The sequence below is a fragment of the Magnolia sinica genome, chromosome 6 (genome assembly GCF_029962835.1).
Source record: "Magnolia sinica isolate HGM2019 chromosome 6, MsV1, whole genome shotgun sequence".
Classification (NCBI taxonomy): Eukaryota; Viridiplantae; Streptophyta; class Magnoliopsida; order Magnoliales; family Magnoliaceae; genus Magnolia; species Magnolia sinica.
In genome coordinates this window covers 93470310-93497181 of record NC_080578.1, presented here as the reverse complement: position 1 = coordinate 93497181, position 26872 = coordinate 93470310, and the positions used below count along the sequence as shown (strand labels likewise).

Sequence of the window (26872 nt, the reverse complement as noted above, 5' to 3'; positions counted from 1 at the left end):
TTCAACCCACAGGAAGGCTATTGCAAAACACATCAAAGAAAGCAGGTTGCACCAGAGTCTTAAGCAATCATAAGAATCTCCAATCAATTCATATATTTGATACAGATAATCAGTTGCAGACCTGAAAACCGGTACATCCTTTTGCTTACATAACAATTTCCAACAGAAACCTATTTCATATACTTCTGCAGAAATTTGCGGTGGAAATCATTCCTGATAGTGTCGTTGATGAAACGCTTGGGAGCCTTGGTTTCCCCACGAGTCTGGTTCTTAAAGACAACGTCATCATCCCACCTGCATATGCAAAACACAAGCAGGAGAAATCAGGAATTTGCATGATTAATAAGAATATGCTGCTTGTCAATGGCCGGATTCAGACAAACCTTCTTTTGACGTTGAAGGAAGTCGGATTGTTGAGGAGAGGGTTGCCTCGGATCAGTTCTGCTTCTTTGACCTTCAGCTCCTCTTCCTGCTTTTGCCGATCCTGCAGACACTCCCGTTCAACAAAAAAACATTCAAAAAGAGTTGATATCCAGCAAGCCACACCAATGCTAGGCCAATGCATCATACCCCAATTATACATGTTATGCATGTACACCGATCCAGACTGTCCAAATTGTTTCACTCAACATGGATGAAGTGTATCCCAAAAATCACACCAGTCAAGAGGATCCCATCCAACTGGTGGCCATTTTTATTTTTATTTTAAGATCCAACTGGTGGCCATTACATTTGAGGATTAAAACATTTTTTAAAAAAATAAGGTATGCTGTCCACACCCAACAAGTGACATCAGATGTTTAAGATTGTCTAGTCGGTGTGATTTTTGTGCTATGCTCCACCATGGTTGCTCACATTTGGATGGGCCTGATTGGCTATCCTGATGCCACAAGCATGGAGATTGGTTAGTTATCAGGCCTGAGAAGTGAGCCTGGGCTTGGTGCACTAGACCATTTCTCTATTGAAAGAGGATGTCAATTTGAACCTTTGGTGCCAGCGAATTTTCTATATTAGTGTCTACAATTCCAGACAGTTGCACCCATTTGGCCCCGATACATGCACAAAAAGGGGATGGGTCACTACAAACACAGGTCAAATAACTAGAAATTGTAATTAGTAAGGCAATCAACTTTTTCTTTAAAAAATGCAAGATCACTAGTCAAAGCTTGAAGCAGATTGTTTGTTAGTTCCTTCTATGTTAATTTCTTTGGAGTAGATTTCCAGTGCAGAACGCATATTGGATTGGCTGTTGAACCGAGTGGACAAGATAAATCCAGTTGGAGATTAGACCCTTGATATACGGGAAGAAATGGAAGGAAACAAAAGAAAGGTGAGAAAGACCTTGTCCTTTTTGCACACAAAATTCATGATGTTTGTGCACAAAGATTCGTACGTCGGTTTTACACAGACGGTCAACACAACCATGGGTAGTTCAAAGGAGAAAAAACTCTCATCTTGGAGATTTCAACAATGCAGCGAAACTGGGTGGCAGTGGGTTGGCCTCAGTATCATCTTGATCTGATAGGACCAGGGTTGGCAGCAGGTTTGGAGAGCTACTAAAAAATATATTCCCATTTGAAAAGACATGCCCTAGACAATATCATGAAACTTCTCAACGAACTGAAAGAGAAAACCACCTGCATTCTTAGCACACGATCAATTGACAGATCTACCCATCGACACATCAAATTCGAGTTATCAAACACTCGAGCATAAATTGCTAACTTGCCTGCCAATTCCTTTCCAAAATTCCACAGGCTTCCTCCCAACACCAAATCAACCATTGTCTTGGGTTATGACCAGTGTCTTAAATAGCTTCACTATGTAACGTGTAGCTTACGCACATGAAAATAGCTTTAATCACATGTAGCCCACGCTACATGCTAATTTTGCAATGCTACTACATAGCCTATGTTACATACTACATATAGCTTAGCCAATGTTACACACTACATACAGCTTCCTACACGTTATTTTTCACTAAAACATTAAAATCAATGTTTTCAATGATTCGTTACATTTTCATTTTTTAATAAAAATTAGTTAAATCTTTTCAATGATTTTTGTAAAATAATATAAGTAATAGTATTAAATCAATTAAGTTGCTCCTCCTTTACCTTTATAGTTACTTTTTGTCCTATTTTTCCTACTATTTTAGGTTGTGTTCAGTTGCACCAAATGTCATTAAATTTCATTATTAATCAGACTAATTGGGTGCTAAAAAATTACAAAATTTCTTGATATTTGGCGCAACCAAGCAAAACCTTAATTAAAAATCTAAAAGTTGCATGTAGCTTAAGCCTCACACTTCTGAGGGGGAACGTAATGCTACACGTTATTTGCTACTTAAAACACTGGTTATGACTGTAACCAAGTTGACGTCACTCACTTCACTCACTAGTCGGACTCACGAACATCTTTCCAAGCTCGCCAGGGTAAGAAACAATAAGAGTTAGTCACTCGTAAGTCTTATTCTAGATTTAAGAGAGCACCAAAGACATTAATGTTCCAATGGGTTATTATACTGCGTATGTGTAATTCTGGCATAACTAATGAAAACCCAGTTATTATACATGAGTGATTTTTCATGTATTTCATAGCAAGTACTACAGGAACTCGCTTTCTTAACATAGAAGACGCCAGTCAAGACTTCTCATCAGTCGCACAGCTCCATGATAACATCACATCAGAATTTAGAACTATAAAGACCACAAGCAGAAAGGAATGCATCAATAGAGAGAGAGAGAGAGAGAGAGAGAGAGAGAGAGAGAGAGAGAGATCATAGAAGACGAGTAAGCTGACCTTTCGTAGTTTCTCCTCAGCTCTTTCTTTCCTAATTCGTTCAAGCTCAGCCATTAGAGCTTCTGCATCATCCTCATCGTCGTCGTCGTCATCACTAGTCATGGTATTAATGATTTAGAAAATAAATCAGATCCCAAATACCACAATTCACCCAGAAAATGTATAAGACACAACATAGTAACAAAGTAGCACAATGACTACCAATCACATGATAAGATACAACAAGAAAAGGTCAAGCTGGAAAGCTAATTTTATGTGTTGGAAAACAATGAACAAGCTTCTCTGACTTTTCTCTGAGACGGAAAGGAAAAAAAAAAAGCACTATACCAATCAAGAAAATAATTGAAACAAGCATTTTCTCAGTGCACTTGTTAATGCAAAATGCCATTCATTCACATAATCACATGAATGAAATATGAATTAAAGAATATGCAATAGAATTAGGTTCTCTAGAAACATAGGCAAACAAAATGTTTAACACAGTGGATAACTCCCTGTTCATTAAAAATAAAAGAAAGACACCCAGGCTCCAACATCTGAAGATTTTAACCACCAATCTTGGATAACCAATTGTGTTTTGGAGAGTAAAAAGAAGGCACTCCAGATGGAATAAGTAGTGTCACAGTGCAGGAAGATATGATTAGCCATTTCCTCCAAGGAAATATGCAACATAAATATTTAGGAAATGATGCAGCTCATGTAGTGAATGATCGGGCATGAGAATTCTATCAGCAACTACCATCCAATAAAAAACTTCCTCCCTTGGTGGGACTGGCTTACCCCACACTAATGAGAACGTAGGGAATCCCTTTCACGAAGCTGTGGAAGCCAGGAAAAGGGATTTGGAGATGTGAGTTGCTTTGCATGGTCTAAGAACGAATTAAAATCTCTCTAATTTTGGAGATTTGTCATGAGAATTTGTTACCTCTAAATATTGGACGGAAGTTGTGATTGAAGATCTTATCTCCCTAAATTGATGTTAATGCGTAATTTTTGCAGTCAAATTAAAAAGAAATTACTAAGGTGCTTGTATCCATAAGGGTTTCTCATGCGTTAACTCGAAGGTAGTGGAATGAGCCTGAAATCTTGACAAGGTCATAAACAAGTGGAAGCCACCTCCCACGTGCATGCTTTGAATTGAATTTTCTTCACTAGTTCTCTTGAGAATTTAGGTTCCTCTAGGCAAGTGGTTTTGATTTATGACCCTTTTCTTCTTCTTCTTCTTTTCTTTTTTTCCCCTCTGGAAAGTGATTTGGTTCATCATAATGAAGTCAAGGTTTTGGTGGTTTCCTCAGCAGTCAATCAGATAGAAGGCTTTGAGGAAACGCAGATTCCAGCTCTTCTTCAAAAATACACACTTTCAACTCATTTGTGGTTATCAACTCCTTGTGATTGTCTATTTATCATGAAAGGGGTCCATTAACAAGATATTCCGTAGCGGTCACCGTTACCTTACGATATGGGCCATAACAGCCGCTACGGTCTCTCTCTCTCTCCTTTTTTTTTGGAAAAAAAAAAAAAGCCCGAAAAACCTATATCGGCGCCATAATGGATCGTTACGAGGCTGTTATAGCCTTTATGTTGGGGGGGGGGGGGGGGTTGTGGAATGGTAATGGGCTGTAACAGGGTGTGTAATGGCCGTTACGACCCTGTAACATGAAAAGGTTGCCAACGTTACCTTTACATAATGGCCGTTACCGCACACCATGTCCTTTAACATGACTTGGCGGATTAGCAGAAAAGGGTGCCCATGGATACTAGCAGGTAGATGGCATTGAGGTAACTCAAAGTTTATGCAAGGACTCACAGGATTAATTTGTCCATGTTCATGGCCATTGGCTAGCCCAAGTTGCTAGGAGAAAGGTTAAGCAAATCATGATCATAATCATGATGATGCTGATTGTCCATGTTTGTATGGAAGTTAAACTGTGCTGTGCATTTTAGCTAAACATAGGATGTCACTTGTAGTGTAAAGCTGTATCCTATGCAATTTGTCACCTTCGGTAGCTATCTCGTGTACTCTTCTCTACATATTCCATGGTTTCTTCTTTATACAGTATTTTCTTTTCAAAAAAAGAAAACTCTTGTTGTTATCAATAAACGAAGGGGAAAAAAGGAGCAAGAATAGAGAGCTCTAGAGAGATGCTAGTGGGAAATCAATATGAATGGTTAATTGTAGGTGATTTAGAGTACACTTGTAACGCCCCGACTTTTCAGGACCAGAATATATGACCCGTTTCCCAAAAACCCGAGTGTTAACCTTAAAGGATGGTCTAATTTGAGTACACATTTTTTTTTTTCATTCATTCAGAGTAAGCAGATGAGTGTAGAGTGGACAAATCAGCATTAAGGAAATTTTCATTTACATTTGCAATATACAAGAAGCTGCCCATAATGACTTATACAAACCAATGCCCCCATTCTTACAATTACAAACTGAAATAATATTACACGTGAACTAAAGTAAATTACAACAATCTTCGAATGTGAAATCCTGTAACAACCCTGTGAACAGCATCGGCTTGCTCTACACCTGCATCAACTGTTACGGTTTGATAGCGTCAATGGCTATCACAATGAGAAGCACCATCTAAGATTGCACACTCATCATTCATAATCCAATACAACTCGCGAGTCATGGAAATGGATATATTAACCAGGGCATTTCATAATCATGATCATACACTCAAAAATCAAGCCAGTCAATAGAATCTCATCATAAGCAAAACATAATAGCAATCGCAATACAAGAAAATATGTTCAAGTTATAAAATAATCAACCATACAACTTTCTATTACACCCAAAAATCACATTGTACGTGAACTCCGCAAAATGGCTAAAAAATCGATAGGCAAACTTCAGCTCCACCCGGAAATCATGGTACAAGTAAAATCCATAAGGTGGATAAAAAATCAACATCTACTTCACTCGGGAATCATATCGTACGTGAACAACGCAAGATGGCTAGAAAATCGATAAGCGAACTTCAGCTCCACCCGAAATTCATGGTACGGCTGAACTCCGCAAATGACGAGACAATCAACATGCAAACTCTAGACCCCTGGAAATCATATCGTACGTGAACACCGCAAGATGGCTAAAAAATCGATAAGCGAACTTCAACTTCACCCGGAAATCATGGTACGACTGAACACCGCAAGATGGCTAAGAAACAAACATACAACTCTAGATCACCCGGAAATCATATCATACGTGAACACCGCAAGATGGCTAGAAAATCGATAATAGAACTTCAGCTCCACTCAAAAATCATGGTACGACCGAACACCACAAGATAGCTAGGAAACAACAGGGTATGCGAACATAACCAACAAGTCACAAAATGGCACCAATGGACCATCAAAGCCACGGAGGGCAAATAAACGAACCAAGCCACGTAGGGCAAATATGCGGTCCAAGCTATGTAAGGCATATGTGCGATCCAAGTCGCGTAAGTCAAATATGGACCGCAAGGTGGTGAGTTTATGACAGGTTTCATTCATTACATCACTCAATCACAAACGACAACCATACAGTTAATTAACAATGTACAACTCAAGATAACATGTTATCATCAATCATCTATGCTTGTTGTAATTAAAGAGATATATTCATTATCTAACACAAGAATCAGGTGCGCAATATATTAACATATTCACATGATAAGTTAAACAGCTCAATCAAGTAACTTAAGAGATACTAGGTGGAAAGGACTAAGGCAACATCTATGATTAGATCGATGAATTTAAGTGGGAAGCTCAAAGGGTGAGTCCTCACATTACGTGTCGAGTCGCCCATTAGTGTCGTTAGGAAACGCAGGTGTCATTAGAACCAAATCCTACCATACATTGTAAAATCGTATGGTCAGATGCAAGTTCTATACATTATTTAGGGTTAAGGTCTTAACCTAAGGTTTGGATTACCTAGGTTTTAGGGTCTTATCTTAAAGTTTACTTCGATGCTTAGATTCTAGAATTTGAATACTAAATTATTATTAATATTATTATATTATTATTATACCGTGGCTAAAGACTATTCATGATAGGCGTTTTAATCCATCCATATTAATAATGATGGTTCATAAGTTGATATTTAGATACCAACAATATCTAATGTCCTTATAATGACTAATAATCTCTTAAATAATATAAGTAATAATAATAAATTTTTTTTACTAACAATAATATAATAAGTACTAATGTTAATAATCGTATTAATAAGAATTATACTAACCCTATAAGGAAAAATGGTAATATAGTCATAATGATGAATCTAGTAATGATAATAGGTGCTAAGGTCTTATCATTTACGTATAGACCTAGGGTTTAGGTTACTTAAGCCTAGGATTTTATCCTAAAGTTTAGGTCTAGGCTAGATTTTAGGATTTAGATCCTAGTTAATGTAAGACTAATTGTCATGTTAATTTAATAACTATAACATGATTGTAAAAATCAATACACTCTTACTATTAATGATAATATCTAGGAATGGTGAGTAGAATTTTAATGTCCAATCATTGTAGTTCTATTTATAATAGCTAACACTACTATGAGAAATCTGCTAGTGGTTAATCATGTTTAATAATCACGATAATCATGGTAATATAAATGACAATAATAAACCAAAATAATCCACTTCAAGGAGGGAAGTTGACTTACGTTAGTCGATCCAACAGCTCGAGTTGGTGTGTTTTAATATGGTTTGGGGGCGAATCTCGCCACTTGACTTGGTCCTCATCTTTCTTCCTTTCTTCCCAACACGATGGACGGTTCTGATCGCCCAAGCGGGTCTTGATGGTGGGCCACTGATCAACACACGGACGGTGTCTGTTTCAAATGAAACTGAGCGGGAGAGAGAGAGAGATGTCACTCTGTTTATGGAAACCTCAAGTCAGTGCTAGTCAAACCAGCTGCCTGGTTCCGTGCACTTCGTGCACAGTGCATTTAGTGCACTCCACATCGTGTGGGGCCCCACCCTGCTATATGGGAAAAATCCACACCGTCCATTCTATTTGGTGAGTCCTGCCATAGCCCTTTACCAAAGGTGGGGCAGATCCAAGGTCCGGATGGGCCATATGGGTCGATTCCTAGCTCTAACGGTGGATTCTCGTTGATCTAATGGTCAGACTATTCCGAAATTGAACGTCAACAGCTAAAATGGTCCCCGAAATTTATCAGACGACCGGGTCCACATGTTGTAGGGACATGGGGGTGGAAACCACCGTAACTTCCAGTTTCATCATCCGCTGTTACAGCGCGCGAACGAATGTTTCTCCGTGTTGCTGTTCAAAATAGGTGGGGTCCATTTGTGGTTGCCTTCTAGAAAATCTACTCCATTCACCACCTTTGTCAAAATGTATTGGCACATGGGTCAAAGTACGAATCAGAGCTGAGTCTTAGGTGCGCCACACCTTCAATAAGTGTGTGAATTACTCACACTGTTGAAACCTCATGCACGTCTCTGTGAGAATTTGTTATTCCACGTGAATTAATTCATTTTGTGTGGAGTGAATTGTACTATTTTTAGTCTCATGATCCGTTCTATTCATTGCGTCGAACACACTCTGCTAGGATAAGGGTCTGAAAATAGATCAGATCCGTTGATTGGGTGGGCCGCACGATATGTTTTAGCTTCAACGGTGGTATGTAATGACATTGAATATTTACAATCTTACCATCCATTTCTCAACCAGCTTCCGACGTCCATTACATCGAAGTGCGCCGCCCGAATTTCTTGAAATTTGGCGGGCATTCTTCATTTTTCGTGTTCTTTCCATTAGTCCAGTTTGGGCCGCGATCTCCCAAGGATGTCCAAGATGCTCCTTTAGTGGCTTACAGTGGGTATCAGAGCATAGTTTGGACAAACTTGGCCTCGAGAAATGATCTGATACAAACTTTAAATGTCTCAAGTTAGGATGCATGAAATTAGAAATTTGAACTTAGGTGAATTTCCTTTAGATTTAGAGGAATGGTTGAGAACGTAGAAAACCAAACTTAGGTCCCCTTAGAGATTGTTAGAATAGTCATTCAAGAACAAAACAAAATCCTTTTGAAATAAGGAAAAAAGAACAAATTTGGGAACATAATTACTTGGAACCTTAGGATCCCTTGAAAATTTTAAGATAGGCTTGTAGACTTTAGACTTATGAGAAATTCTCTTAGAATTAGGAAAAATTTGAGAACATAGATATCCAAAATTTAGGGCCCCCTTGAAATTTTTAGGGCAAGCCATTTGAACCCAAGAATAAGAACTTTGGTACCCCTATAACTTACTAGAATAGCTGTTTGAAACCTAGAAACAAAAACTTAGCTCCTCATTGAAGAATATCAGGGTAGCTGCTTAAACTTAGAAACTAAAACGTTGTGGTTGCAATATACGTAAGACCAAATGAAAACATTCCCTAGACTTGAATCTTAAGTTACAATTCATAGAGACCTAGAGTTTGAGCTCTTCTGGAAATTTCATTAGCTAGAAATAACATTGTTACAGTATTTAACAAATGAAATGAATTAGGCACTATAGGCAGACTTTTACTCACCGTGGTACACGTTACATCAAACAAAAGCGCTCCCTAAGCCTAAGGAATCGTCATAGGAATTGCAACTTGAGTTTCCTAATATGTCTCCCTACCTAGAAATAAGGTTTTCCATAAATTCTGGTACGTAGGAATTGAAGTATAAAATTTGAGGTAAATTTTCAACCCTAGGCTATGCATATTAGGATTAGATTTGAAATTCTAAGTGAGTTTAGAAATTTCAAACTCAAATATCCATGTAGGAAGTTCAGTCCAATTTTTTTTAGTAATGCATTGATAAGAGTGCGCATTGGAAGCATGATGGTCACTCACGTCCATTCACATAAATTTTGGGCACTCTCGTTGTCGGTTTAGAAGGTCGCATGATATTCCCCAGGAGTCTAGAAAAATCGGGATCATGGACTGATGGAATCATAATAATGCGAAGTGCACGCGGTTTGGCTCGAAATCTAAGTCCTAGCAAATTTCATTGGTCTCAATGCCCTGATCAGGCAGAAGATCGCGATTTACCAAGATTAGGAAATGATACGGTAAGTCCTCTGTTTTGCGCAGACAAAGGACCCATGCATCAAGCTCAAACCCACTACAACCATCTGTTCATGTTAACCCGAGCACTGGCAATGAAAATTTGTATTGTACTCTACCAAAATTTGTATTGTACTCTACCAGGGAACTATCATGCAAAGTAAAGGAAAATAAGAAGGAAGATAAAATAACATTATTAGCCACCTAAACGAGCTTGAAATTTTAGAAAATCTTAAAATAAATTTTGATGTTGATAGGCATCAGGATAATTCCCTAGTTTGGGTTAGTACTGGAATGCTCTTGACCTGCTAGACCATACACTTGGGGATTGTCGCAATTTTAGTTATAGCCCGTTGCAATTTCACACATAGACGTATATGAGACAATGTACACCCCTAGGATAATCCTCCTACTGGTAACAGTAATAACTAGAATGAGAGTTAACAAATCCCGATTGTAAAACCTTCTTTAAGGGGGGTAGATCGTGATGACCCTGTTCTTACGGTCGGACATGAGCACTTGCGCACACAAGCAACCCTAGTAGGAGGACTAGTGAATGCGCGGAAGCACTGTAAATTAAACAGTCGTTCGCTCGTTCCCATTCGTAAGAGATATGATAAATTTCGGGGATGAAATTCTCTTTAACGAGGGTAGATTATAACGCCCCATACCTTTCAGTACACGGGTGTTACAGCAGAAGTCTAAATCTATTTACATGTGTGTGGAAGCACACATGACTTACCTTACACATCATCATCTAGTGACGCACAATCTATGCATCTCCATCGTCTAGTATAATCTCCATCGACATATTAAGCCATCTGACCCTTGAATTTCAAAACAAAGCCATTCGTCACACGATTTGACGTAAGTAATTTCCCTTGAATTCTTTTGTAAAAATTACTTAGAAACGTACCTATAACTATGTGGAGCCATTAGATTTCCCAAAACTCATAGATCAGCAATAATTACGAAAATGCCATCGACCTATACCCCTAATCACTCTGGAAACACACTTTGTGTTCACCCATTCACAAAACTGACCATACATCCACCCATATACATGGTTAGAGTGTTAACCATAAAGCTTCCTCATTTTTAACAAGTCACCTGACCATCCATCAGGTTTGGATCCGCCAAATGGGTCATCCGAATATAAGGATGAATCGATCATTATGAAGATCTTCGGGTTTTAAGTCCAAACTACCTGGTAACTTGTCAATCGGAAGTGTACAAATGTTATTTTGAATTACGGAGTGTGTAAGCCACTAAAGGAGCATCTTGGACATCCTTGGGAGATCGCGGCCCAAACTGGACCAATGGAAAGAACACAAAAAATGAAGAATGCTCGCCAAATTTCAAGTATTTCGGGTGGCGCACTCCGACGTAATGGACGTTAGAAGCTGGTTGAGAAATGGATGGTAAGATTGTAAATATTCAATGTCATTACATACCACCGTTGAAGCTAAAACATACCGTGCGGCCCACCTAATCAACGGATCTATTCTATTTTCAGACCCTTATCCTAGCAGAGTGTGTTCGACGCAATGAACAGAGCGGATCATGAGACTAAAAATAGTACAATTCACTCCACACAAAATGAATTAATTCACGTGGAATAACAAATTCTCACAGAGACGTGCATGAGGTTTCAACGGTGTGAGTAATTCACACACTTATTGAAGGTGTGGTGCACCTAGGACTCAGCTCTGATTCGTACTTTGACCCATGTGCCAATACATTATGACAAAGGTGGTGAAGGGAGTAGATTTTCTAGAAGGCAGCCACAAATGGACCCCACCTATTTGAACAGCAACATGGAGAAACATTTGTCTGCACGCTGTAACAGCGGATGATGAAACCGGAAGTTACAGCGGTTTCCACCCCCATGTCTCTACAACATGTGGACCCAGTCGTCTGATAAATTCCGGGGACCATTTTAGCCGTTGACGTTCAATTTCGGAACAATCTGACCATTAGAGGACGAGAATCCACCGTTAGAGCTAGGAATCGACCCGTATGGCCCATCCAGACCTTGGATCTGCCCCACCTTTGGTAAAGGGCTATGGCAGGACTCACCAAATAGAATGGACGGTGTGGATTTCTCCCATATAGCACGGTGGGCCCCCACACGATGTGCGAGTGCACTAAATGCACTATGCACGAAGTGCACGGAAGCAGGCAGCTGGTTTGACCAGCACTGACCCGAGGTTTCCATAAACAGAGAGACATCTCTCTCTCTCTCTCACTCGGTTTCATTTGAAATGGACACCGTCTGTGTGTTGATCAATGGCCCACCATCAAGACCCGCTTGGGCGAACAGAACCGTCCATGGTGTCGGGAAGCTCCGCCTGACCAAAACCCAATTGTCACAGTAAACTTTCCTGCACTTGGGGATGCATGATCCTCGCTGCAAAGAGGTCCTACAAACACATCATTCCAAAAAAAGAAACCTGTTGCTGCCAACAGAGCGATCCGCGTGAGTCTCTCTCCCCTAATCTTAGCCGTCCGTCCCAGGCACTCTCAGCCCTTGATGCAAGCGGTTTAGGGCTTGCAAAACCACCGGTTTCCTTCCTACCCACCGAATTTTGTATACGGTTTCAACTAGATCAAATCTAGACCATTTACTATTATTCTGACGGTTTAGGATCACTGGAAAAATGCTATATAACGCTTAGAACCGAATGCATTGTGTTCCTCCCCATTATTATGGCTGCTCGAAGAAAACCGACCGCTTTTCACCTTTGCTCGAACCCACCATGTAATCCTCATTAGAACTTCAACTTCAAGCTTCCGTAAGCTCCATAGGGAGTATACAAATGGTTTGGAAGCATCGGAATCCCGAAAAATTCACCGGATTGAGAATCACCATCGAAGGCCAACCTTCTTCCTCGTTTGTTGTCGCATCACACCGCACCTCTGCTGTCCGAATCTGGGTCCGTTCGGACCCTCTTGAGCTCACAAACAAGGAGGAAGAAAGTGGAAGAAGGAAGAAGAAAGAAAGGGAAGGAGAAAAGAAATGGAGAAAGGAAGGTGGGCCAATGCACCACCTCGACTCAACTTGCTGACGAGCTCGAGGCTAGTCGTCCTAGGGTGCTGCTGGACCTCCAATATACAAAAAGAGAGAGGGAGAGAAGTGGAAAGAGGAGCCAAGAAGAAAGAAAAGAAAGAAAGAGGAGAGAAGTGGTTGTAGCTATCGAGTCAACTCGGTTCAAACTCAAACCGAGTTGGGTTGAGTCTAAGCTGAGTCCAATAGAGTCCAAGGTGGCTGGACGTCCCTGTTATTAGGTCCTAGTAGTTGTGAAAGAAGGGAAGGGAAGTAGAGAGAGAGAGAGAGAGAGAGAGAGAGAGAGAGAGAGAGAGAGAAGATGAAATGAAGGAGAGGTTGGATAGGAGGTTGCTGCTGAGTTGACTCGACAGGAACCGAGTCCAGCCGAGTCGAGTTGGGTTAGTTTATCCAGGCTCATTGCTAGACATTCCAACAAGAAAGAAAGAAAAAAAAAGTAGAGGAAGGAAAGAAGGAGAAAGAAAAGGGAAGAAAGGAAGAAAGATGAGGACCAAGTCAAGAGGCGAGATTCGCCCCCAAACCACATTAAAACACACCAACTCGAGCTGTTGGATCGACTAACGCAAGTCAACTTCCCTCCTCGAAGTGGATTATTTTGGTTTATTATTGTTATTTATATTACCATGATTATTGTTATTATTAAACATGATTAACCACTAACAGATTTCTCATAGTAGTGTTAGCTATTATAAATAGAACTACAATTATTAGACATTAAAATTCTACTCACCATTCCTAGATATTATCATTAATAGTAGGAGTGTATTGATTTGTACCATCATATGATCACCATAATGAGCTAATATTAATTATACCATTAATGGTAATAACCATGCTATAGTTATTAAATTAACATGGCAATTAGTCTTACGTTAACTAGGATCCAAATCCTAAAATCTAGCCTAGACCTAAACTCTAGGATAAAATCCTAGGCCTAAGTAACTTAAACCCTAGGTCTATACTTTAAACGTAAATAATGAGACCTTAACACCTATTATCATTACTAGACTCATCATTATGACTATATTACCATTTTTCCTTATAGGGTTAGTATAATTCTTGTTAATACGATTATTAACATTAGTACTTATTATATTATTGTTAGTAAAAAAATTTATTATTATTACTTATATTATTTAAGAGATTATTAGTCATTATAAGGACATTAGATATTATTGGTATATCTAAATATCAACTTATGAACCATCATTATTAATATGGATGGATTAAAACTCCTATCATGAATAGTCTTTAGCCACCGTACAATAATAATAATAATTTAGTATTCAAATTCTAGAATCTAAGCATCGAAATAAACTTTACGATAAGACCCTAAACCTAGATAATCCAAACATTAGGTTAAGACCTTAACCCTAAATAATGTATAAAACTTGCATCTAACCATACGATTTTACAATGTATGGTAGGATTTAGTTCTAATGACACCTGCGTTTCCTAGCGACACTAATGGGCGACTCGACATGTAAGGCAAGGACTCACCCTTTGAGCTTCCTACTTAAATTCATCGATCTAATCATAGATGTTGCCTTAATCCTTTCCACCTAGTATCTCTTAAGTTATTTGATTGAATTGTTTAACTTATTATGTGAATATGTTAATATGTTGCGCACCTGATTCCTGTGTTAGATAATGAATATATCTCTTTAATTACAACAAGCATAAATGATTGATGATAACCTGTTATCTTGAGTTGTACATTGTTAATTAACTGTATGGTTGTCGTTTGTAATCGAGTGATGTAATGAATGAAACCTGTCATAAACTCACCACCTTGCGGTCCATATTTGACTTACGCAACTTGGATCGCACATATGCCTTACATGGCTTGGACCGCATATTTGCCCTACGTGGCTTGGTTCGTTTATTTGCCCTTCATGGCTTTGATGGTCTATTAGTGCCCTTTTGTGGCTTGTTGGTTATGTTCGCATACCCTGTTGTTTCCTAGCCATCTTGCAGTGTTCAGTCGTACCATAATTTTTGGGTAGAGCTGAAGTTCATTTATCGGTTTTCTAGCCATCTTGCGGTGTTCACGTACGATATGATTTCCGAGTAATCTAGAGTTGTATGTTTGTTTCCTAGCCATCTTGCAATGTTCAATCGTACTATGATTTCCGGGTGGAGTTGAAGTTCGCTTATGGATTTCTAGTCATCTTGCGGTGTTCACGTACGATATGATTTCCGGGTGGTCTAGAGTTTGTATATTGATGGTCTCTTCGTTTGCGGAGTTCAGTTGTACCATGAATTCCTGGTGGAGCTGAAGTTTGCTTATTGATTTTCTAGTCATCTTGCGGTGTTCACATACGATATGATTCCCGAATGAAGTAGAGGTTTAGACGTTGATTTTCTATTCACCTTATGGATTTTACTTGTACCATGATTTCCGGATGGAGCTGAAGTTCGCTTATCGATTTTCCAACCATTTTGCGGAATTCACGTACAATGTGATTTTCGGGTGTAATAGAAAGTTGTATGGTTGATTATTTGATTACCTGAACATATTTCCTTATATTGTGATTGCTATTATGTTTTGCTTATGATGAGATTCTATTGACTGGCTTGATTTTTGAGTGTATGATCATGATTATGAAATGCCCTAGTTAATATATCAATTTCCATGACTCGCGAGCTGTATTGGATTATGAATGATGAGTGTGCAGTCTTAGAGGGTGCTACTTACTGCGATAGCCATTGATGCTATCAAACCGTAACAGTTGATGCAGGTGTAGAGCAAGCCGATGATGTTCACAGGGTTGCTACAGGATTTCACATCCCAAGATTGTTGTAATTTAGTTTATTTCACATATAATATTATTTCAGTTTGTAATTGTAAGAATGGAGGCATTGGTTTGTATAAGTCATTATGGGCAGCTTCTTGTATATTACAAAAGTAAATGAAATTTTCCTTTATGTTGATTTGTCCACTCTACGCTCATCTGCTTACTCTGAATGAATGAAAAAAAAAAAATGTGTACTCAAATTTGACCATCTTTTAAGGTTAACACTCGGGTTTTTTGGAAACGGGTCATATATTCGGGTCCTGAAAAGTCGGGGCGTTACAGCACTACAAAAGCAAGAGGCCAACAAAATGACTCAAATGTCACAGCATCTGAATACAGCATAATCTTATAAAATGTGAACAGGCGGGTTAATTCTTTTGCTTTTCTTTTTTTAAATAGCACCAAAATCACACAAGAGCATGTCTTAAAGCCCATGCTTCTTTTTTTTTTCCTTTCAAGAGGTTTGCCAAGTCCAATCCACTTGCATGTAAAGCCATGCCCATCTTCTACACACAAGCACACATGCCAACAACCAAGTTTTTCCATTAGGTGTCCCAAACCAATGAGCATCTCCTGGCCCAAAAATCAGGCCATTTCATACCTCAAGTATCCATAATGTACCAATGAATGGTGAAACATTTTTTTTTCTATGTTTGTTTTGTACACTGGCACACCTGAGGAGTAAAACTGACTTTTATGCCATAAAATCCAATTGCCCACCTGATGGAAAACTCAGATCCCAAACATGTATACCATATTGGCACATGTCATTGCATGAAGATGGGCAGGAATCAACAAGTGTGTGGGCTTAGCAAACATCTTATTTCAAAGTTGAAATATAATCCATTTGAAACCCAAGAATAACTTTGACATCTGATTATAATGCATGCAACAACATAACTGGATGTACGTGACCATATTCGTATTTTGATATCAAAATGGAAACTGAAAAGGAAAAAAAAAAAAACCTCTCATCTTCACTTTTGACATCCGCATCAGAATCATCAGCATCTACATTGCGTGGAACAAGCCGGTCTTCAGCATCTCTTTTCGCCCCTGAGTTGAGTATAATGACTATGTAAATATCCCAACAAAAGGTTCACTCCACACAGATAGTAAATATGTATGTAGCATAGTAAAGAACCCTCACCTTCCAATAGAAGGTGGCCTGCACTTGCTCCTTTTCTTCGGTCTCTATCTTCTGCAAACATAACATTAAGATTCAATATTAACACAAATAAAAAGCAAGATAACCCAATATTAAAAGACAAAAAAAACATCGAGGAAAAGAACAAGTGATCCACAAGAAAGCAATAAGAAATAACAACTAAAAAGGGATTGTCAAATTTCTTTGATACCAGCATAGGCCTTATCCTTTGAAGAAAAATGCCTCCTTTCACGCTCTTCCAGCTCCTCTCGGAGGTTCCTCTTCTGCAATTCATCATGGGTATCCTGCCCTTCTTTCCTACAAACCAGCATTACAAACACCAATCATTGACAGATGACAAGAATATGGCATTGTAGATCAGGATTCAGGAACATAAAAATGCAAAGAAAGTATGTTCGATGTACATATAAACATGTGCATATGTATCTGTGGTGATAAAGCAATCAAGTTTTAGTGCAGAATGAACAATCCTAACATTAGCTTCATGTTTCTTTCTTGGGAAACACAATACATTTCTTTATATATAGTATTGATGACACAGGAATTCTAAAAACAATAGATATACACACACATTTATATATGAGAAATGCTCCAGTGCTCTCAGAAGTCAGAGCACCATAAGTTATGGTGCTCCTAGTTGCATTGGGACACTTAGTCCAATCTATTGATCTATACTATTGATTAGGTCCAACAGACAATTAATAGTCCACCAATAAACACAGTAATCTGACAAATATTAAATATGGACAGTCAAGATCATTTACATAAAAAATAGGTGTAAGCAACAATTTGATCCATCTATTTACTAGGTGCCATCATGGATTGCTTACGAATCTAAAGAATCACAGATAGATTGGATCATCCGATCAGCGTGATTTTAGCATGGTAACCCATAAAATGTGTTCTGAACTTAAGGGACAGCTAACTTAATGGACAGCTCAGATTGATTGATTGGATTGTCCAAGTGAACCAATCCAACTAGGAGCACTACAACTTATAGTGCTCTAAGAGCACTACAGCATTTCTCTTTATATGTAAAGAGATGCACCAGTGCTCCCAATTGCATCAGTTCACTTAATGAATAGTCTAGATTAATGGGATGGGTATGGATGCACGTACGTCAAAAGGTACCAGGAGGTCAACCTCATGGGAAGCTCCCATGAGGTTGAGCTCTGTGGGCCCTTCCGTGATGTGCGTCGGACATCTACACCATGCATTTGGTAGGTCCCCTCTAGGCTTGGAGGTCCCAAAAATCAGCTATATTCGAAACTCAGGTGGACCACACCATCTGAAACTATGTGAAATCATGCCTAAAATATATAAAAGCACTTGATGGGGCCCACCTGAGTTCGGAATGGCCAGGAATTTGGTGTGGCCCCTCATCCAAGTGGGACAGACAATGCATGGGCTAGACTATAAGTTACAGTCCACCCAGTGGATAACTTCCAACCGTTCATGTTATGTGTGACATCCAACCTGTTCAATGGGTTGGTCCCATCTTGTGCAAAAATAAGCCATGTCCACTCATGTAGTGAACCACACTTGTATTTTGCTATTCATCAATGGCTAGACATAGTTTTCTATGATGTAGTTCACCTTATGTGTAGATGGGGCCGATTTTTGCAATAGGTGATGCTTATAGTAGAGCCAACCTATTGGAAGGGTTGGATGTTAATAGGTATCTGCTGGGTGGACCATGGTCCACCTCGTCCCTCTCTCTCTCTCTCTCATAAATATAAGGAGAGGGAGAAAGATGCTCTCTCTCATACATATATGGAGAGGGAGAAAGATGCTCACACAAAACTAGTTGGTGTGTGGGAGAGAGATGCTCACACAAAACTAGTTGGTGTGTGGGATCCAATAATGGTGTTTGTATGCCATCCCACCCTTCCACCATGGTACCCCTACAATGAAAATGGGATGTCCCAAAAATCAAGTTAATCCAACCATTTGATGGGACCCATATGAACGTGGAGATTTTTGGGTGGTTGTTCATTGTTTTCTACGGTGTGGCCCACCTGACAGTTGGATCGACCTGAGTTCTAGGGCTCCCCATTTTCATAGTGGGACTACCTTGCAAGGACGAGTTCGACATTATACAAACACCATGGTGGACCTCACACACAACAACTTGGACACACACACACACACACACACACACACACACACACACACGTATGTATAGGAAGCTTATCTCTCCAAAAAAAAAAAAGGAAGTTTAGCACTATTATAGGAAGCTTAGCCAAGATACTCTCTTGGAGGATACATACGTAGATATGTATGTAATAAGGTATCCTTCCAGAGAGGATCTTGGTTAAGCTTCCTATAATAGTGCTATTGTATTTAGGGGGAAAAAACAGATAAACAGATAATAAGACAAACCTGGGCTTTAGAGCTGTGTGAGAAGCAAGATCCCTTGAAGAGTATTTCTGGGATGGACCAAAAATTCGAGTACCACCTTGTTCCTGACCACCTTTTGCAGGTGCCCACGTGGGTCGAGCTGCTGTTGTCATGTCTTCTACTGGCTACTCTTAACTAGAAGATGAAACAAAACTTCAATCAGGCCAGAGAAAAAACATAGCCAAGTAGGTCCAAGTTGACACTCTACATTTATATCCAAGTAATCAGGAACCAAAAAAAGAATAAGAATAAGAAAAAGCAAAAGAAAAGAGGTTCCAAAGACTGCAATCTTGTAAATCCAAGACACCAACATGCCTGTAGAGTTATACCATAGTATTGAAGGATGCATTCATCACATGAAATTTTTTTATTTTTTTTAAGTAGAGAATATAAAAATAATGTATATCATTAAAAATGAAATCCCAACTGTTGAAACACCAATCGTGACCCAGTATGTATGAGTAGAAAATATGGAAAAGAGGTATCATTTGATCAAAATGAACTACCTCCCAACTATTAAAATGCCAAGAGGAATCTTGAATCTATCAGATCCCTTGATCATGACAAGTGAGTAGGTGCTTGCAGATGCAAACTTAGGCTGCATATGGAAGCAAAAGCGAATTGAATTGCCAACATTCAAGTCTTATCAAGATGAAATGACAGAAATCAATGATGTTTCCTAGCAATAGCATTCATAATGAAGAAGTGTCCCTCAGATTGCTGCTATGCTCATCTCAATCTAACTTGAGAGTAATATAATTGCAAATGGGGCCAAATCCTCAATATGAATGCTAAAGAAGGAAATTATAGCTTGGTTAGTTCCACTTTATTGGACTGATCATTGTGATACAATCCAATAGTGCATCCAAATACACCCTTATTCTCCTCCCTCTTCCTAACTGCAGATTTTTACATGATTTATGAGACGTCCTCAGGGCCTTCAAAAGTTTCACATATTATGGAAGAAAGACAAAGCACAATCCAAGGAGAATTTCTTGAAAAGGGATGAAAATTGCAGAAATGTGACGATTTTTCAGAGCGACAATAGTTAAAATTAAGGAAAGATTCGAATAGATTGCAGAAAACGGTAGAAAAAGAAACCCTAGAATCGAAATCCTAGAGAGGAATACCTGGAGATTCGAAGGCGATTTTGATATTCTCTAAAACCCTAGAACTGAAGCGCCAAAGAATCCGAATATGATGGAGTACGAATCGGAAAAGTCCCCCACCGATGGCAATTGCAATTGCAAGGGAAAAAGTAGAAGAAGATGAGAGATAGCAAAAGAGGCGGAGTGCTATTTGCCGGATGCGGTTTTCCTGCGAAAGCGTTTCGCATGAAGTTCATGCGCGCATCGAGAAATCCACCCCGTCCGTCCGTTTTATTATATCATTTTAGGACATGTAACTAAAATGTGGTGGATCAAAAACTCAAGTGGGTGACACGAGAGGGAAATTTTGGAAAATAAATTCCTACCGTTGAAATCTTTCAGTGCCAACTTGGTGTATATATGCCATCCAAACCGTTTATGAGGTCATTACCACTGTGATGAAGTGAAAATACTAAAACATTAGCTTTAAAAAAACTTTTATGGCCATAAGAATGTTTTAACGGTTCTCATTGAATAACATTATTTCCTCTCGTGTGCCCCACTTATGCTTTAGATCCATATCTAATTTTTGGTCAAATGTCCTAAAATGATCTCGAAAAACGTATGGACGGGGTAGATTTGACACAAATATGGCTGTGGCCCCACCCAGTAGGCTTCTGCAGTAAATCCGAAACGACGAGCAAGCGGATTGGCTGGAGTACCACACACGACCTGATGGGTTGACGTCATCAAGTTCTATGAGTCCCACCAGGAGGTATATGTTATATCCAAACCGTCCGTCCATTTGGTGAGCTCGTTGGAAGGCTTGATTCTAAAAATAAGATAGATCCAAAGATTAAGTAAACTACACTACAAAAAGTTTTGGGAGATTGAATGCCTACCACTGAAACGATTTTGGGGTTCACGGAAGTTTTGGATCAGTTTGATATTTCTTTTTTACTCATCATCAAGATCTATGTAACCTTATGAACGGATTAGATGGAAAATAAATCATATGGTGGGCCTTGAGAATGTTTTAACGATGAGAATCATTGTCCCACTGTTATTCGTGGTGTGATCAACTTGAGATTTGCATATGACTCATTTTTGGGATAATACTTTAAAATTATATAGAAAAAAGGATGAACAGTGTGGATATAATAAATACATCATTGTGGGCCATGTAAGTTTGATTTCCTTTGAACCGTTTGGTACGGCCTAGAGCCCGAGATGCGTCAGTACTCGTTTTCGAGCTACACGTAAACGGGATTTCCTGCCAAAGCTTTCCCAGCAAGTTCCTGCGCTAGGATTCCGGGTGGGGCCCACTGCGACATTTGTGAGAAATCTAATCCGTCCATCAGTTTTTTTATCTCATTTTAGATGTGTTAAAAAAAAATAAGGTAGATCTAGAACTCAAATGGGTCACACGAGATGAAAAAGTGGAGATTTATTTTTCACCGTTGAAATATTTATATGGTCACAAAAGTTTTGTATCGGTCTAAGTTTTCTATGTTTTCACCTCATCCCAGTAAAAATGACCTTATAAATGGTTTGGATGGCATATAAACATCATGCGGGAGCCTAGGATGGTTTTAACGGTAGGAATTCCTTTCCCCACTGTTTCATCTTGTATGGCCCCAGTTGAGTTTGGATCCTCCTAAATTTTGATCACGTTTTAAATAGAGCTCTAAAAATGGATGGACGGGTTGGATTTCTCATAAACATCACGGTAGACCCCACCTTGCATCCCAACTTCCCGCGGAAGCCCTCCGCAGGAAATCCACGTCCACACACCAGCAGGTCGGGGGTATGTGGTACACCAGCCACTCCGCTTCCCACTGACGATGCGCGTACCTGCGTGAGAGATCGTGGGTGTTCATCGCGACGAACGGTTCTATCGGTGAGTCTGTGGGGCCATCGTGATGTCCGTATTTTACCATGCCGTCCAGATCGTTTTAGGGCCTGTTTGGCCGGGCGAATCCCATGGGATTAGGGGGGAGGGGATGGATTTTAAGGTAACGATGGTGGTGTCAGTGGATTGGTTTAAGATCCATGGGAGGTGTCAGGGATTGGTTTAAGATCATGGGATTGCTATATCCGTTTTGGACAAGTTCACTGGGTATGTTAGGCACGCCCGGCATATCTTGAATTTTACCTTCCAACCCGTCCAACCAAGGAATGGGATCAATTTTAAGGTAATGATGGTGATGTTAGGGCTGTTTGGCCGGTCGGATTGGAAGGGATGGGATGGTATGATTGGAAGTTAAATCCCGGGATTGGCCTGGCGTGAATCCCGGGATTGGCCTGGCGTGTCAAACAAAACCGGTGATCTGATCCCAATCCCGAGGATCTTAAGACAATCCATTGACAACACCATCATTACCTTTAAATCCCATCCAATCTACCCTAATCCTTTCAAATTTGCCTGGGACGTGTTTGTTCGAGAGATTGGAAGGGATGGGGAGGTTTAATCCCGATTGACCGGGCGTGCCAAACAAACTCGATATAACAACCCAGGGATATAGCAATCCCATGGATCTCAGGACAATCCACTGGCACCACCATCATTACTTAGAAATCCATGCCATCCACCCTAATACCATTCAATTCCTTCCAATCTACCCGGCCAAACGGGCCCTGGACAAGTTTACCGTGTCTGTTTGGCTGGTCATGGAATTGCTTATATCCCGGGACAAGTTTACCGTGTCTGTTTGGCTAGTCATGCATATCCTGGGATATTGTGATCCTATCCCTCCTAAAACTGTGGGATCGTCCGGCCAAACAGGCCCTTAAGGAATGCAGATGGACGGTTCAAGTGCACCACACCACAGGAAGCTTTGGATATGAATGCCAACCAATGGAAACCTCAATGGGGTCATAGAAGTTTTGGATTAAGCTGATATTTATGTTTGCCCTTTACCTATGTCTATGTAACCTTATGAACCGATTGGATGACAAATAAAAATCACGGTGGGCCCGGGAAAGGTTTCAACGGTGGGGTTCATTGTAACCATTGCTTCATGTTGTGTGGTACACTCTAGCTTTTTATCTGTCTTTTTTTGGGGGGCTGATGCCCTAAAATGATATTTCAAAATGGATGGATGGCCTGGATAAAACATATATATCAAGGTAGGCTCCACAAGGTCCTTTTGATGGCCATCAATGGAAAGGTTTGGATCCAATAAACAGATGAACATTACAAATTAATAATATGTGGGTCGTGTCTTGAATACCGTCTTAATTATATATTTTTTTCTTTTCAATCGTACCTTTTGATTACCATCAATTAAATAGGTTGGGATCCGATGATCCTAACCGTCAATTGGGTGGCATGTGGGCAATAAATAGATGAACATTGCATATTGATATATGCGCAAGTTATCTATTTAATTTTTTTAATACATTTTAAAATTTATTAGTAGTTATTAATTTGATGTTAATTTATAACTTATTGTTTATATTCAATAGTTTATTATTATTTAAAAAATTATATTAATGAACCCACTTTTGTGACCCACTAAATGATAGATTTAGTATAAGGATAGGCCATAAGCTTTATAATGTTAGACTTATCCCAATGATGTGTATTAAGTGAAAACTTTATATGTAATTTGATTGTTTTTAATGCATTTGTCATTCTACACGCCATAATGCATAAATACTTAATTACATACAATAAATAAATTATAAGGGCCTTTTTGTTAGTGTTCAATTTTGGTACTAAACACAGAATTTCGAAAATATTTCATGTTTAATGATGTTTGTTATCGCAGAAGAAGGAAAGCGCTCTACCATTTTATGTTGAATTTTTTCCATAATAAAAGTTTAACGGGGAATCAAGAATGCGATTTGTGATGATCTTTTTATTTTTTTTAAATCCAAAATTGTCCTCTACGACAAAGATTTTCTTCGTATAGGTCAATTCTCTAAGCCCACCATGATTTATGTGTTAGATCCACACCATCTATCAACTTTTCTATATCATTCTAAAGCATTATCCGAAAATAGTTGCACATACAAAGCTTAAGTCAACCACACCATATAAAGTAGTGAGACTGGAATGATTATCGTTAAAACCTTCCTGATGTTCACCGTAAAGATTATTTGCCATCAAATATCTTTATAAGGTCACACAGATTTGGATGAAGGAAAAAGACAAAAATCGGCTTAATCAGAGCCTTATGTGGCCTTAAGAAGTTTTCAAAGATAGGCACCAGATTCCCATAGTTTCTTGTAGCGTGGCCTAGTTAAGCCTTAGATTTGCCTTGTTTTTTATCTTAATTTCTAAAATAATATGAAAAAATGAATAGACGATATGGATAAAACATATATATCATGGTAGGCTCCACAATACCCTTAATTGTCCATATTTAGGTAGATCTTGGTGGGGTAGTACGCAATTCTCTCCCTGATTTGGGTGCAAATTATGTGCAAATGCCTTTAGCAGAAAGTTCCAACGTTGGAATCTTAGGTCGAGCCTACCATTATGTTTGTGGTAAATCTAATCTATTCATCCATGTTTTGAGATCATTTTAGGACTTGAGACAAAAAATGAGGAGAATACAAGACTTAAGTGGGTCATGCTAAAGGAAAAGGTGGGTAGGTCGATAGTGATGTTTACATCCCATCTAGAGTTGAGCAGAATCCGACCTGATTTGGTGAATCCGACCTGATCCGAACCGAACCGAAGGCTTGGATAGGTGCGGATTGAGTAGGACCACTCAGATCCGATCGTACATCAAATCGAGTTCGGATCATGGTCAATACGGATCGATCCGATCCGAAATCCAAATGAACCCTAACCCTCTTTCTCTACCCGAAGGAGGCGCCGCACCCACCCATCTCTCCTCCTTTATCTCCCTATTTCCCTCATCTTCTTCTTTCTCTTCTACTTTCTCTCCTTCTTTCTCTCTCAGTTTCTCACATCTCCTTCTTTCTCTCATCCTTTCTCCCCCTCTCTCTCCATAGGCTTAAATCGATCCGACTCAATTCAGTTTTTCAGACCGAGTCGGACTCGGTTCAGGTCAGGCCAACAAGGATTCTGATCGGATCAAGTCAGCCCTGCTAAACTCGGTCCCGGATCGAATCAAGTTCGGGTCAAGTTCTTGAAAAATCAGAATTGAGTCGAGTTGGACCCAATCCGGTCCGACTCGACTCGATGTCCACCTCTAATGTCATCAATATCATTCATATTATCATTCTTAGTGAGATGAACTCAAACCACAAATATTAGCATGATTGAAAACTCTTGTGGCCCCACAAATATTTTAATTATGGACATCTAATCCTTACATTTTCAGCCCATTTGAGTATTGGATATGGCTCATTTTTATTATTATGTCGTAAAATGATCTCACAAAATGGATGAACGGAGTGAATTTCACACAAACATCATGGTGGGCCCCCACCTAAATTTATAGTGGTGGACTTCAGGAAAGGTTTTCCCATGAAACTCATGAAGTTTTTAAAGGTAGGGATTCAATCATACTTGTTTCATAGGAGTAAATGTGTCAAATATATTTCAAACATTTCAGACGTTAGTTAACAAATAAGTTATTCCATATTCACTATTAGTTTTCTGACTTTAGATTTCAGATATAACAAACAGGCCCTAAGTCATCCAAACATAAATAATTATTTACGTATAATTAAATTATAGCTTAAAGCCAAACAAAATAGATTGTAAACACTTTATACCTGTAACTGAATTACAACTTAATGCTTTTATGGGCATCCACACAACCCCTAAGTACATCTTTGGCTCACCTAATGAATGGCCCGGCTAGATTTTATGTGTAGGGACGTGTTAATGAGGATCCCCCTAATGAATTGCCGGTATGTCACAAATCGAGTCCTACCCTTGTGAAGATGGACTCGTTCCTAGCAGGTTCTTTATGAGGCCCACCATGATATATGTGTTTTATCCATGTTGTCCATCCATTTTAACGGATCATTTTAGCCCGTGAGTTCAAAATTAGGCAGATGAAGGCCAAAATGGGTCACACCATAGAAAGCATTGGTGATAATGACACCACCACCTTTGTAACCTTCATAGGGCCCGCTGTTATGTTATTTGAATGCCATATGCCTTGGATAAATGGGAAAACACAAATATCAGCTTCGTCAAAAACTTGTGTAGCCTTAAAAAAGTTCTCCACGGAAGGTGTTTAATTCCATCTGTTTCTTATGGTGTGGCCCACTTGAGCCTTGGATCTGCCTCATTTTTGGGCTCATACTTTAAAACGATCTCTTAAAATGGATGTATAGTGTGGACAGAACACATACATCATGGTGGATCCCACAAAACCCTGTCATGATTGGGTTAACAACCCGTCAATGGGCTGCCGGCCTGCCTCAGGCCAGATTTGGGCTGGGTATCAGGCTCATGGGTCAGGTTCTGGTTTAAAATTTCAAGCCCACTTGCAGAGAGGCCAAGTATGGACCATGTACAAAGTCCATCATTAGCCTGCCTGACCCATTTGGGTTCA

General features: G+C 39.3%; 1 protein-coding gene across 1 annotated transcript; it reads right to left on the bottom strand.

Annotated features, from left to right (window-relative positions):
* Positions 1-32: 32 nt before the first annotated feature.
* On the bottom strand, positions 33-20587 carry LOC131249104 (uncharacterized). The gene is made up of 8 exons (XM_058249670.1): positions 20427-20587; positions 19279-19431; positions 17087-17193; positions 16879-16929; positions 16697-16784; positions 2803-2896; positions 384-484; positions 33-294 (listed from the first exon to the last, which is right to left on the bottom strand). Exons 2-8 carry the CDS (start codon positions 19407-19409, stop codon positions 171-173), a joined length of 696 nt encoding a protein of 231 aa, XP_058105653.1. The 5' UTR covers positions 19410-19431; positions 20427-20587; the 3' UTR covers positions 33-170.
* Between the last annotated feature and the right edge of the window lie 6285 nt (positions 20588-26872).

Excerpts from the sequence above, each read along its gene's own strand:
- LOC131249104 (XM_058249670.1), bottom strand. The coding sequence starts at position 19,409 with ATGACAACAGCAGCTCGACCCACGTGGGCACCTGCAAAAGGTGGTCAG. Across the intron at positions 485-2,802 it reads CTGAGGAGAAACTACGAAAG|GATCGGCAAAAGCAGGAAGA; the intron begins GTCAGCTTACTC and ends GAGTGTCTGCAG. Across the intron at positions 295-383 it reads TCCTTCAACGTCAAAAGAAG|GTGGGATGATGACGTTGTCT; the intron begins GTTTGTCTGAAT and ends TTGCATATGCAG.